Source organism: Phalangium opilio, unplaced genomic scaffold (genome assembly GCF_054372755.1).
Source record: "Phalangium opilio isolate 3A_F unplaced genomic scaffold, DU_Popi_V2 ptg000013l_1, whole genome shotgun sequence".
Taxonomy (NCBI): domain Eukaryota; kingdom Metazoa; phylum Arthropoda; class Arachnida; order Opiliones; family Phalangiidae; genus Phalangium; species Phalangium opilio.
The window spans coordinates 8,528,899-8,543,140 of NW_028324148.1; the positions used below are offsets into that span (position 1 = coordinate 8,528,899).

Here is a 14,242-nt window from a genome sequence, read left to right on the forward strand (position 1 = left end):
CCGAATGAGCGGATTTCATAACAGCGGTCCTAAATAGCGGTTTCCCGAAATAGCAGTATACCCGTTACAGCAATTACCGATGCAGCGGTTCTCGTAAACGCGGCGTACCGTTACAGCAGTTCTCTAAAGAGCAGAAAAACAGATATGCGAAAAACGATAGTTGTTTATTATGGTGTAAGAACTAGGTCAGATATGAATAATTTGGTTTTGTTAAAGCTGATTATTTCAACTAAATAATATTAGGTCAGGTTAGGTTAGGTTGGGTTGGGTTTTTAAGGTTTTGTTTCGTTTGGTTAGACTAAGGTTAGTTATACTTTGGAAATAGTGTAACAATGTTACGCCTTTTCCCAAAAAATTACTGCTTACAATTATCTGCTTCCGAAATAAAATAAGCTTTCTCGAACTATTTTTCGATCCTGGTATGAGAATTGTAAACTGATACAGCCTGAGGAATAGTACAATATTTAAGTGTACTTTAAAAAAATTCAAAAACACGATCAATCAGTAGGTCACATTACTGATTAAATGATCACAGAAAAAGGTAGCTTTTGAAACCAACTAATATAACTATATTGTTAAGAAATGCTCGAAACTCAACACGCTATTTCCCAAAATAGCAGCCGCTATTTCTAAAACAGCAGTTTTGAACAACGCCGCTGTTTTGGGGAATCGCGGTTGGTATTTCGAGAACTGCTCTACCGGGAACTGCTCATACGAGGTACACCCAAAAAATAGCAGTATATATGCTTGGTAAGTTTCCCTTGAAAATTGCATTTTTAATGATAATTTGGTGCAATACAAAGCTTGAAATGTTATAATTGTACTCGATTACGATGTTCAAGAAGATTTGATCAGGGAAATTTTGAATTTGCAATAGCCTCATCACTCAGAAACGAACTATCATTTGGAAATAATGGAAATTTATACAACTTTGAGTAGTAGAATTTAGTTCTAATAATACTCCAAATTTTTTATACATTAATTTATGTATTAATTTACGTGTAATCAAATTTTATGAATATCGGTCGCTTTATTAAGTAAAATTGTGTTTAAAACGTTTTCTCTGAAGATGAAGTATTACCTTGAAGAGAAAGGATATATCATCAACTATTTAGTAGCAAGGTAATGTCATGGACAGTAAAAGGTCAAAAACTATTTATAAATTAATCCCTTGACAGAACTTCACATTTTCAAATAGGAACTTGATTTGTTTATGTGGATGCAGTTTGGGTGCTCAAGTCTATAAATTCGTTGTAAGTACTTTAAATAATGTGGTGTGTACATTAAGAGGCTTCATTTGACGCAAAGTGACTCTTAAAAATCGGCCTTTTAGTTGTTTCGTGTCAAACAAAGCTTGAGAACTTTATTCTCGTGTATCATATAAGTGTTACTATTCTAAATTTAATAATATTTGATTAGGAAAAGTCTGAATTTGAAAATGTGTCAATTCTTAATACGACTAAGTCATGCCGAAAACTAACAGTAACGGAATATTCTAATCTCTCGGACAACGTAAGTGCAAGCAACTACTAAATAAAAATTGCAGAGCAATAGTTTTACTCGAGTTTTACTTTTAACTTCATGTTCTATTTACAAGAGTATACATTTTTTATCAGATTTTACACATTGAGAGAAGAGCATTTCCTCTTGGTAAAATGTTGGAAAAGGGTTTTTTGGAAAGTCGAACAAGTCACGCTCCAATTTTCTTTGATTATGACGAAGCTATCACTATTTCTAATCCAGTTATAAAAGAAACAACAAGTCTACAGTTCCTAATGATCGACTGGAAAGCAAGTAAATTTTAACGTTGCTATGTATTTGGTCTTATCTAGGTAGGATATATTTTTATTAAATCTGAAACATAGAAAATTAATAAAAATCTTATAAGATTTTAGCGATAAACCATAAGTTTTAAGGCAAGTTAAACATAAACTTCCGTAAAAAAATCTTGAGAATGAATAAACTTTTACTATCGGCGGTTTGTGAGAAAGTCATTTTGGTAGGAGATTGAGGATACTGTTCTGTACTTACTGACTTATTACAAAATCACCATCTACTGGTCTTCTGTTTGTTCCACAAAAACATCAATCTGCCACATTTTCTTCTACTTCTTTGTTTTAAAATATACGCCATGATAATCTAGGATTACGACAACGCCAAGCCTCCCAATGGTCGGTGTTTCTCCAGTGGTTCACGCATTTTACGCTGTTCTTGTCTTTAGTTGTGATTCGAAACCCTTATTTACTACCAATTTGAGTAAGGCGAAACTTCTGGCGTAGGCTGAAATTCAAACGTCCTTGATAGAACTTATGCGCAATAGTAGACCTTGTCCCTGTCTCTAAAACATTTTCAATTGTTCTTTTTTGAAACGTTGTAACACGCACTAAGGTGATAAAATAATAGAAAAAAATTCAAAATTATAATAACTTTTATATTAACATATATGATGATCTTGTTTTCCAAGTCGTCTGTTTGTGTATGAGTCCGTTGATACACTAGCGCACCGCGTTAGCATGTAAGGAAATCCAACAAAACCTCATAATTTTCTATTTTCAATATAAAAATCGAAAATGTAGGAAATATATATCAGAATTTCGATAAATATATTATATTTTTAAAGATAATTTAGGACCAATATTGATATCGTTAGTTAATAGAAGTGGGAAAGAGAAATCGATTTGGGAAATTGGGATAATTGATCAAATGAGGTTTCAATGTGACTCTCTGAAATACCTTAAGGTGTAGTATTGGTTTATCATAAAGCTCCGTTTGATTTCGATATTTCAATAACGTCTTTTGATATTAATATTTGAAATGAGTGTCTTCATTTTAATAACGCTATACTACATTGTTATATAGCTTAAACGCTGATTCAGAGATTTCCTGCAATATATAAGGTTTCATTTCATTCATCGATGTTTTATCTGATCGTAATGAACCTAAAAGGTAAACACACTAAGCCCGAAATGAGATGAATTAAAGTTTGTGTGTTGTTTTTATGCTCCGCTGTTAAGAAACATTTACGACTCAGATTGAGCAAAGATATAATTACAAATTTAAATTAATAGTTTTATGTCCTTTTATAAAACCAAGTATTATGACGATAACATGATCGCAATTGTTAAAATTCTAATCATAATTGGGCTATATCTTCGGAGCATCTATTTTTTCATGCACATCCTCTAATCTAAAACATTTAATATTCGTGCTGGTAAAGTAAGAAATATGTTGAGATGTATCGAGAATATAGTGTTTAGGTGCCAGTCTAGTTCTGAATATTGTTTCGATTAATGCTTGAATAATTCACTATCTTTAATTTAGCCGATGGAATAATTGCATATTTAGATAACTAAGTTTGTTGGTAGTCCTATTCTCGAACTGTAGCGGTCTTATTTTTAATTTTCTACTTGTTTTTCTTCGTCTTGTCATGTTTCTACACACACGGTTTATTTTACATGGCATTTAATTAAAACAGGCAAGCAGTCTTCTGCTCTCCGCAATTTTACTTTTCTCTCTGTTGCTGTGGAAGACCAAGGACAAGACTGTGTTCAAAATGAAAAGAATGGTTCATTTTTCCGATATAATTCTGTTGCTTACAGAAGTGATTTCGATTTTTTTCTTAAAATGTAATGTACTGCATTTCCATATTATTATAATAGTTTTCCTGATTCAACACTGTTTGACATCAGAAAATATCATTTCAGCTTTTAGTACATTATCTAAGAACTATATATGGAAATTCTTGTGCGGTTCTTGGCTACTCGGAGCTCTTCTTCTAGCCTACGAAATGTCAGGATACATGAAAACCAATTTCACTGTTAAAGAATATTTGGTTGTTGATAGCTTAAACGATGTTCTAAACATGACCATTGAACGGATATATTTCAGTTATAATATATACAACGCTGAGTCAACATTTTTTTGCAACATGGAAGCACCAGTGAGATTAAAAAAAAAAGAGAGAGAGAAAGCAAAATATGCTACATTGTTTGATAATGTTTAAAATTCTAGCCGACGTACGCATACAAGTATTTCGATCCACAAATGAAAATCTGCAAGTTTAAGATCATGGTTGAAGACGCCGTTCAAAAGTTTGACTGCGTATACGAGCCGGCTATCGAGAGTAAAGCGTGGTTCAGCTTAACTACCAGGAATGAAATTTACGATTTGATGCAGTATGAATACAAGTGCAAGGAGAAACAGCAGCTGGACCTTTACATTGGGGATCACAGTTACCGGAATGAATACTTTTTCCTTTACATCAAGTCCTTCCGTGTCAGACAAGATATCAAGGAATTAGCACTCAGATCGTAAGTGTTTTTCTTGCAGACTAACTTACTTCGATGAAAGAAAAAGACCCTTTTTGTGTCTCGAAAAAACTTCGGCTACGATCGAATATTTCTCTAAGCAGATGTTGAAGTGAAAACGTACTTTACTTTGGTTAAATTTTAATTTAATTAATTCTGGGTTCTACTACATCTCTAAGAGAAAACGACGAAAAGTAGTATAGGGAAATTATAGATTTACGATTCCTCAGAAAATTGGAATTTAAGAATTTTTCTCATAACAAGAGTAATTGTCTCATCCTTAAAACACTTTGTCGTTGAACATGGTAGGTAAGTGAAGGCGTTTTTTCATGTGATCTGTTCCACCCTTGTTATAAATTAGGATCATATTCTTATTTTGACTCAAACAAATTTCGTATATAATTCAAGTTTGCAATTGCTGAAAGAATTCAGCACGTTTAAAAGAAAGACAAGCTTTGGCATAATACCTTTTACGTTACATGGAAATAGATCCCCATCTAGAAAAAAAGTGTTAATTTTTTACACTGTCTCTCGGGCGTTTCCAAAACGGTCACTCTCTTTGCCTTTTATCTGGAAATGTTTTGACAGTTCTTCATGGTACAATTCTTCGTATTAACAACTTTATCTGAAATCGATATTTTATCTTTTAATGTTTGTGCACAGGTTAGGAGCTGTGAAGGTAAAACCTACATTACGTTTTAGTTATTAAGAAAGTACTCGGTATATAAATATGAGTAAAAACAGGTTTCAAAATGTTTCTGTGTCAAATTGGAAATCTTAGAGCGCTCAAAAATTATACTACCCTGTTCAAAAGGGTGTACCTCATATGAGCAGTTCCCTGTATAGAGCAGTTCTCGAAATAGCAACCGCGATTCCAATAAAACAGCGGAGTTTTTCAAAACTGCTGTTTTAGAAATAGCGGCTGCTGTTTTAAAATAGCGGCCGCTATTTTGAGAAATAGCAGTGTTTGTCTTAAGTTTCGAGCATTTCTTAACAATACACAAAGGTTTCAAATACTACCTTTTCCGTGATCATTTAATCAGGAATGTGACCTAATAAAACATCATGGTTTTTGGTAGACAGTAATTTTTTGGAAAAGGCATATTATAATTCGAGAAAGGTTATTTTATTTCGGAAGTAGATAATTGTAAACAGTATTTTTTTGGAAAAGGCATATTATAATTCGAGAAAGGTTATTTTATTTCGGAAGTAGATAATTGTAAACAGTATTTTTTTGGAAAAATCGTAACATTGTTACACCATTTCCAAAATATTACTAACCTAAGTCTAACCAAACGAGAAAAAAAACCTAATGGTGAGAAAAAAATTCATTGGTCTGTCACTTCACGATGCGATCTTAGAACGATTTCTAATTTACAAGATTAAATCGGCTCCGATGCATTATTCGGTCTTGAATTGCGTCAGAATTGACGTTGACTTTATTCAAAGCTTGTTGTTAAGTTCTATTTCGAATTTGTCATTCACTTTGACAATGGTGGAGAAGAAACCATTGACAATTTAGCAGAGACGATGAGAGATTTTGTGTTCCCAGTTTAAATATGTCGACCAAGACCAAGTTCAGCTACTGAGTACTGACCAGGCTTTACTTTTGCAAGTTAAAGTGTTAAAATTGTTATAAACAATGGTGAAGACTTAAATCTATAAATGGGTTGTTTTGTACACGGTCTCTTAAGGGCGTTTCCAAGATGGTCACGCTTTATAACACTTATTGGGAAATGTTTGAAAGTTCTCATTGAAGAAAACTTTATCTGAAACAAATATTTTTGATTTTAAAGCAAACGTTCACGAAACATAACATTACATACCTTAAAAGAAAGGTCTATTTCTAAATATAAAAGGAAACTTACTAAAAAATAAAGTAAAAGATCTCTCGTTACAAAATATTTTACATTTGATTACTCTAAAAACGGCTTACCTGAATTTTTCTTTAATCTTCTTGCAAAGATTAAGAACCGCGAACGGAAACTAGAACTAATGGACATTTTATTTACACTCCTGGTGTTTTAAATTAAACGTCATAGTACTAAACATATGAAGATAGACTGAATTAGAGCTCGGCATTTTCGATCAATTATCCACAAATTTGTGGTTAACCGATTATTTGTAAACAAATTTGTGGATTATAATACGATTTAACATGTAAGTTCTGTGGATAATTTTTGGGTATGGATAAAGATAAAATAAAGTGGATAATTGATCGAAAATGCCGAGCTCTAGACTGAATGTGAGTGCAGTGGCGAATACTCGAACCTCCGTCACTGAGTCGGCAACTTCTGTTGTTCGTGAAATTGAATGAAAAATGTTCTAAAATATTTCGTCGTGGAATTAGAAATTTCCGTGTTAGCAAAAATAAATTCACCTTTGTTGAATTTAAAATGCTGCATTGTTTTGGATTAGTAATTTCATGACTAAAAAATGTTTCAAAATGTTTAGTCACATTCGTGGAATTGGAAATATAAACCAATTCTTTATCATTCATTATTAAGTAAACGTTAAGTAGCGTTTGGAAAAAATGGTAATGGACGTCATAATCATTATTATTTAATTAAAATATATCGACCTGAAGGAGATAATGAAAAAAGTACCTTAGTGGGGATCAAGGTACGCAACATATTAAATAATTTATACTATTAAACTCTCTTACGATACAAATATTTAACGCAGTTGAAAAAAAACGTTAGTGTTTCGGTAGATATTGGTGATCGTGAACCGTAACCAGGGAGTAAGGAACGTTAGAGGGAGTTTTGATCTAATGCTAAATAAACCGTCATACAGTGGCAAATGGTAAAGAAAGTGGGGGGTAGGAATTTTTATCTCCGTTCCTCAATTTTTGCTAACGCGCAGGCGCGAGTGACGTCGTTTACTACCGCCAGCAGAGAGAATTTAAAAATTATCTCTGCAGCCAGCGCCAGCTTCCGCTTCCATCGACTGCTGCCCCACTCACTCTGTTCGACTCGCCGTCGAGATAACCGGGAAGCCCGGAAGGCAAATTTGCGGTATCGTTCGGTAGGCGTTATAAAATATTCAACGTTTTAAAGCTCAAGTTTCGAAATTTTTTGAGACATTTACCAAGTCTTCAACTAAATATTATAACATTTTCTTTAAATTTCAACATAAATATAGCTCTGAGAATAAAATTAGACACGAAAACTACACTAAGCCTTGGTTAGATATCATCGGCTGAGGCCGAGCGGCGCATCTCGAGCCGCCGGCGGCCGGGCTTGCCGTAACGGCGAGAACAGAAAAATATCTCGTTAAAAAACAGATGCACGACTGTTTTTAAATTTGACGCATGCGCGCGGACACCGCGTTGAGTCCCCGAGTCAGCGCCAGAGAGAGACGATTTTAGCCACGAATCTAACGAACGCGCCTATTCACTTTAATACTCCCTCTAACGTTCCTTACTCCCTGCCGTAACTAAAAGTGTATAAAACGTTTTCTCGTAGAATTGCAAAACTAAGGGTCTGCAAAAATGTCCTAACTAAATATGATGCAAAGTTTTGATCGTGGAAATACAAATGAAAGTTACAGCAAAAAAGTCTTCACTTTTGTTATATTGAAAATTGTGCAATGTCTTGGGTTAGTAAGGTTCGGTGAAAAGCGTCAACGAATCACAAAAAGAGGGTGCTTAATCTAATTGCGAGTTCGTACGGACTTCACATTACATGTTGGGCAATCGAAATTGCTTTTCGATTTAAATTAGACGGAGTTGATATTTTACGTCCAATTTTGTTTTTATTGCGTGTATTTGCGGTTCGCTTTACAATTAATATCTGGATCTTCAGTAAAACATTTAGTTCGAATTTCGTAAAAATATGAAAGCTTACGAAAATGGCAGTTGAAATCCAGTTTGTATCGAATATTTGTAATTATCGTATTATTGTCCAATTATTTTATCATTTCGATCAAAATTATCGAAATTGATCAATATATCGTTAACAATACCTTAGTTTACATCGAATACAGCCTTTAAAATTCGCAGTATTTAAAATTGAATCTTCTCTTAGCGAAAATTATCACCCAAATTGATCACATCATTTGACGGTACCGTCTCTATTGGAAATTGTTTTGGCTTTTCAAGCTCACGTTGTGCAGTTTCGAGTGATTGAATTAGCTAATATGATTAAAAACCGGCAAATGAACGTTCAACGCATCGCGGCCATTCACACAGATATTATGAAACCCGTCTCAATTAAAACGAAAGGCGCCAAACCACACCTTCTGTTTTAAGAGTGTGACGGTCACTTAAAATTCACATCATTGTTTAATGGCAATCACGTGAGTATTGCATTGAACGATGTGTTTCATCTGCGCTCATAGTAACCGAGTCTCAAAAACAATTTCCTCTTTTGAAATGCAAAGCCAGTGTTCATGGCCACAAATCTCCTTGTATTATTTGGATTAAATGGCATATAGATAGCGCATAATATCTATTTCATTTCTAAATTCACAGGGTCCTAAATATTATGGAGCGCAACTTTATACAGTATAAATCAATTCCGAAGAAAATTATTTACGAAATGTCAAAATGGAGACGACCTCCGGAGGAAACATCACCTTTGGCAATCAAAGTAGTCAGTGGATCTTTTCTCTTGTGGCTGATGGGTCTTGCTATTTCATCGTTCGTTCTTATCGGAGAAATGTTTTTAATCAACATAGAGTATTATTAAGAACATGTTGGTTTGAAACAAATCGGCTGCAATTACGAAAACCATCGTTTTATATTTACAGCTATTATGGTGTATGCATAAAAATACCGTAGGTTTATGTTTTTCCTTTTTTGCCGAGTAAGAAGTTCTTCTCACTTTTGTGACGTAGAAGTAAAGGTAAAAAATTAAATTTCTTTTCATTTGACCCTGGCGACGGCCCTGTAAGACCTGAAATTATGATATAGGGAACATTTGAATAAGGAATAAAATTATTATTTATAGGGTGTTTCTTAATAGTTTTCGATTAACATTGCTATTTTTGGGACCTATTTTAAATCTATGTCATAGTTGAATTATATATGTACTTGTAAATGTTATGGTTTAACGAAAAATAAATACCTTTGTGTACTGAGCAATTTTTCAAACTTTTCCCAAGTATATGATACAAATTGATTAATAGAGTTAATGTTTTGATGGAAAACACTTACTAATGATATTTTTTTAAAAGTAATGGATTTAATTTAAATAAAAACAACTTATTCATTTTGAGAGAATTTTAAACTAAAGGTTTCGTAACCAAAAAGTACTAGTGACAAGGTTATAATGGCTTTCTGTTATTCATTAATAATAAACTAGATCTAGATTTTTAGACGTCGTATTATATATAACTTTAAACATTAATATTGAGTTTTAACGTAATCCTCGTTCGCTCAAGCTCCGAAATTGCAACAAATTTACTCTTTCTTCTTTTTGCAATTATCAATTTATTATAGGTTTAGCCTTTTAATTTATTTTTATAGTCAAGTTAATATAACGAAATGTTACGCTGTTCGAATCTATAGAAAGGTTAATAGTAGCTTAGATGGAATGACAAATTAATGTTTGAATTATAGATTTTATCTAGAAGACCTGAAATTATGACATAGTACAACTCTAAAATCTAGATGACAGGATCTAGGGACCATGTTTTGACCGATAATGTTAGTAGTTAATTGTCGAATGTTACTATTTTCTTTATGTATTTATACATGCATTATAAACACACAAGAAATCTTCAGCCATTAATTTAAGCTTAATTATAAGTATCAAAACTGGAATTTAGTAATTATGTCATCTAATTAGCACATTTCAATTTTATATTTAAAGTTTTGTTACTTCCTTAATTTTAAACCATTAATGCATAATTTAAGGCTGGTTCCCATCAGGCGTAAAGACGTCTTTAATCGCGACGAAATCAGCGCGGCCAAGTGAGAAGTACTGGTATAATATAGTAAAATTTTCTTTCAACTATATAACTAAAATATTATATATTCACAAAGACTTTGTATTTCATTTACGTAAGGCAATTTAAACATTATAAATGATCTTAGCTAGCAATTAAAGGACATTTTTTGTTGGTGAGGGATATTTTTAGTAGAAATTCAAACAGTTTTGCCAACGGGTTAATTTAATTACGTTACCACCTACCTAATGGTTTATCGTAAAGCCTTTCCTTTATGGTTTAACATCAAACCATTTATATTCCGTTAAGGGTTTACTGTAAAGCCTTTGGATATGGTTTTGTATCTAACCATTTAGACATTCCGTTAATAGTTTAATCTAAAGTATGTCTCAAACCCAATATGGTTTAAATCTTCTTTAAAACTCTTTAAGTCCTATGTGGTGTTTAAACCACATTGAAACCATTATTTTTTGCAGTGTGCTGAAACCAATAAAGTTTACTATTTTTAACATTGATACTTGAATTTTAATTGTCTTTATTAACCGGAGCCCTGGGGCCAGTAGAAAAATAAATAGGGAAACGGGACTAGTTTAATATTTAAAACACAAGGGGTCGCTGGTCCGTAGAACTACTTTAGAAATAAACCTTTTTTCCAAGCCCGATTACAGGCGTTGAAAAGATATATTATTGGCTAGCCTCAATCACGTGTTCTTCAGACTTTCAAATAGCATAACATCCACCGACAAAGGCAGGAAGGCAGGAAGGAATTCAAGTTATAAACTTTTAGAATATTTTTGAAACAAATTGTTAAAAACCGCAGAACTTTAAATTTAAATACCTTAAAAAACATACTTTCCAATGTCATATAACTCGCTTTTGCCTTCAAAACCTTGAGCCGCTGTCTGCACCTTTAATTATCACGTAATTTTGTGGAAGTGAGATATTAACTTTCTTAAGCTATGTCCGCACTAGGCAAAAATTTTCGGCCGCCAAGCCTGACACTCGCCAAGTACGCCAACAAAATACTAAAATAGCTTATCCGCATTTGGAAATATTTCGCGTTGAATACGCCGGGCGCAAATGGCGAGAGAAGAAACAAGATGGTCTAGCCCATAATTAAGCTACACCATTTACGTATTCTCGCTATCCCTACTACAATAAATATATATAAATATCCCTTAATATACATGTCAGGGGAATGTTTCTTCAAGGGCTGCTTGGCAGCTTGAATCACACGTCACCAACAACCGTTATTTATTTATTTAATTATTACTACTACTACCACAAAAGGTGGGGTGGCGTAGCGGCTAGCGCTTTCGCCTCGCAGCAAGAGGATCCCGGGTTCGATCCCGGACTGTGGCACCGGGTGAGAATCTGGGAACAAATCCTTCTGCGTAGAGTTTGCAAGTTCTCCCCCCGCTTGTTAAATGGAGTTTTCCTCCGCGGTCTAACCCGGTTTCTCCTTTCCATCAAAACTTGCAGAGGTTAACGGTAATAGTTAGTATAGGGCGCTGTAGGTTAGCTGTGGCATAGGGGCTAGCCACCACCCCTCTATGCATTCCAAAAAGAAGTCGCCTGAAACCTCAAATGTCGAAAAGTTGGCGTTTTTAACAAGTGCACTCTTTAAATACTGTATTATTACATTATACAATTAGTATTATTTCTTTGGATGCCTGACCTTCATGTTGAACGCGTGTTAACACGGGGAAAAAGTGTTTTCCTGTGACACGCATACAGTTTAGAAAATTTCCAAAAATAGAAGAAATTCTCAGATTGGAATAAGTCACAAGCTGTGATTTATTATCGAAAAAAGTTACTATTTTCTTATTTATTGTTATTATTGATATCGGTTAATTTATCGGTGTCGGTTTAATATCGGTTTATTCGAAGGATTAGGTAAAATATCGGTATCGGTACGTATCGGTTTTCCAAGTATGGAATGATATCGGTATCGGTTAAAACTGGTATCGGCCCATCTCTAAAAAATAACGAACGAAACAACATCATCATATGCATCTTCTTCTACACATGAGGTCAAACTAATGGTATGTTATCGATTGGGCGTGTTATCAAAACAGCATTGTCCAAAACGGCATTTTCATAAACGCGTTTGCCATTATAGCCATTTCTCGTTTTAGCGCATTTTGATTACAGCGTTTATATCTTGAGCGTACGAAAGTACGCCTTTTCCAAAATATTGTTGTTTATCTTCATTAACTTCCCAAAATAATATGCCTTTTCCAAAAAATTATATTTTATATTTACTTCCGATATAACATTACTCCTTTTTGCATAATATTGTTCTTTGTCCTATATACTTAATATAATAGATATTTCCCTTCCTATCAATCACAGTTTGGCCGGAAACAGCAACCGCTGTTTTGGGAAATAGCGCTGTATTGAGAAACGCAGAAACAGCAACCGCGGTTTTGCTTCCACGCGGTTTTGCAAACCGCTGTTTTAGGAACCGCTTTATTCCAAAACGCTCTTTTGAAAACCGCTCAACTACCCGTGAACCAAACTAATAGCCTTTAGCTAAAAATGCTCATCACGCTCAACTGTCTATGCCGAGCAAGCCGCCATAGCCAACGTTGTACATCCATCAGTTCTCGTCAAATGGGATGTTCGTCAGTCTCGTATTATCAAACTAAAATATAACATAATCCCAATACTCCATTAAGCCAAGATTTCCAATCTTTCAGGGCTGAATGTTACTTTCATTGAGGATATGGCTAATCATTTCCAGACGAAGATACGATTAATGAAGTCCATCCAATGGCTAAATTGCAGGAAGTGCATTGAAAAAATGCCCAAGGAGATATCTCTGAAAAGCAGGGATAACTCGTGACAATTTTCATTAATTAAATGTTTGAATAAATATGTTTATTTTAAGTATCCCACGTGACGTTAACTATCTCGCTGATTGGATGTGCCCTGGCTATACCGGCTTCCTCGGCATAGAAAAAGGAGCGCGTTGAATATTTGGTCCTTCTTTTGCCTCTCGCGCCCTGTGTATTCGAGGCGAAACATAACTAAATGCGGACCGGCTATTTTGTCGGCGTACTTGTAGAGCGTCGCGTACTTAGATTGACGGGTGAATATTTTTGCCTAGTGCAGACATAGCTTTACACTGAAGGTCTCACAATATTCAACCTCTCCGAGTGACGATGACGTCCCGGAGAGGTATTAAACTGGACATGTCTGTCACCGCGTTCGCAGTTGGCAAATCGAAGCAAACGTGTTGGCAGAAAGCAATTTTTGGCTTCTACTCCCATCGTTAGGATTAAGAAGTGCGCTGTTATCGGCTAGGGTCTAGCCTCCCAATGGCAGAGGTTCCCGCAATTGCGGGTTTTCTTATCATTTTTTGTGAATCAATCACTTCATATACCCTAAATTTCCAAAAGTTGTTAAAGAGGTACACCCTTGAATTCAAACTTCAACAATAGCTATGTTTAAAACGATTTCAGGAATAAAGTTTCTTTAAACAATTTAACTAGAATTTGGGTAAATTATTGACAATTAAAATAATTAAGGTAAATTAATGACGTTTAAAATAATTGACATCAATGATATTCATTTAATTTTTTAAGAAAAACCTCTTAATTGCGTCTCGACTCGGAGAAGTTTATTTTGGTTTCCCTACTTGTTAAGGCATAACATTAACTTCAGTATATCAAGTCAATTAGTATTCATTTGACAATTTTTAGGATACCTTTCTTAAATATTATAAATTTTTTTAAGTAAATGAAATTCAAGTTTTTTTATAGAAAATTATAATCAAACGTGATCTACATAAATTAAGGGCGTAATTAATGACTATATGATTCTTATACAATTTTCAAAATATAGATTTAATTATTGACGCGATAGAAGCGATAAGTGATACAAGTTTTATAAAAAATAATGGTTCGAAAGTGATATATTAAATTATATCGTTGATATTTTCGAAGCTGATTCCCAACGGAAATGTTTGGTTTGAAAAGAACTGATTAACTTTTCTTCTCTTAAAACGTCATTTAGAATTAATATCAAAGATGAAATTT

At 33.9% G+C, this 14,242-nt stretch overlaps 1 protein-coding gene across 1 annotated transcript; it reads left to right on the forward strand.

Moving 5' to 3' along the window:
- The first annotated feature begins 4,017 nt into the window (after window positions 1-4,017).
- LOC149708809 (uncharacterized) lies at window positions 4,018-9,326 on the forward strand. The gene is made up of 2 exons (XM_089862819.1): window positions 4,018-4,310; window positions 8,782-9,326. Exons 1-2 carry the CDS (start codon window positions 4,045-4,047, stop codon window positions 8,996-8,998), a joined length of 483 nt encoding a protein of 160 aa, XP_089718945.1. The 5' UTR covers window positions 4,018-4,044; the 3' UTR covers window positions 8,999-9,326.
- Window positions 9,327-14,242: the final 4,916 nt, after the last annotated feature.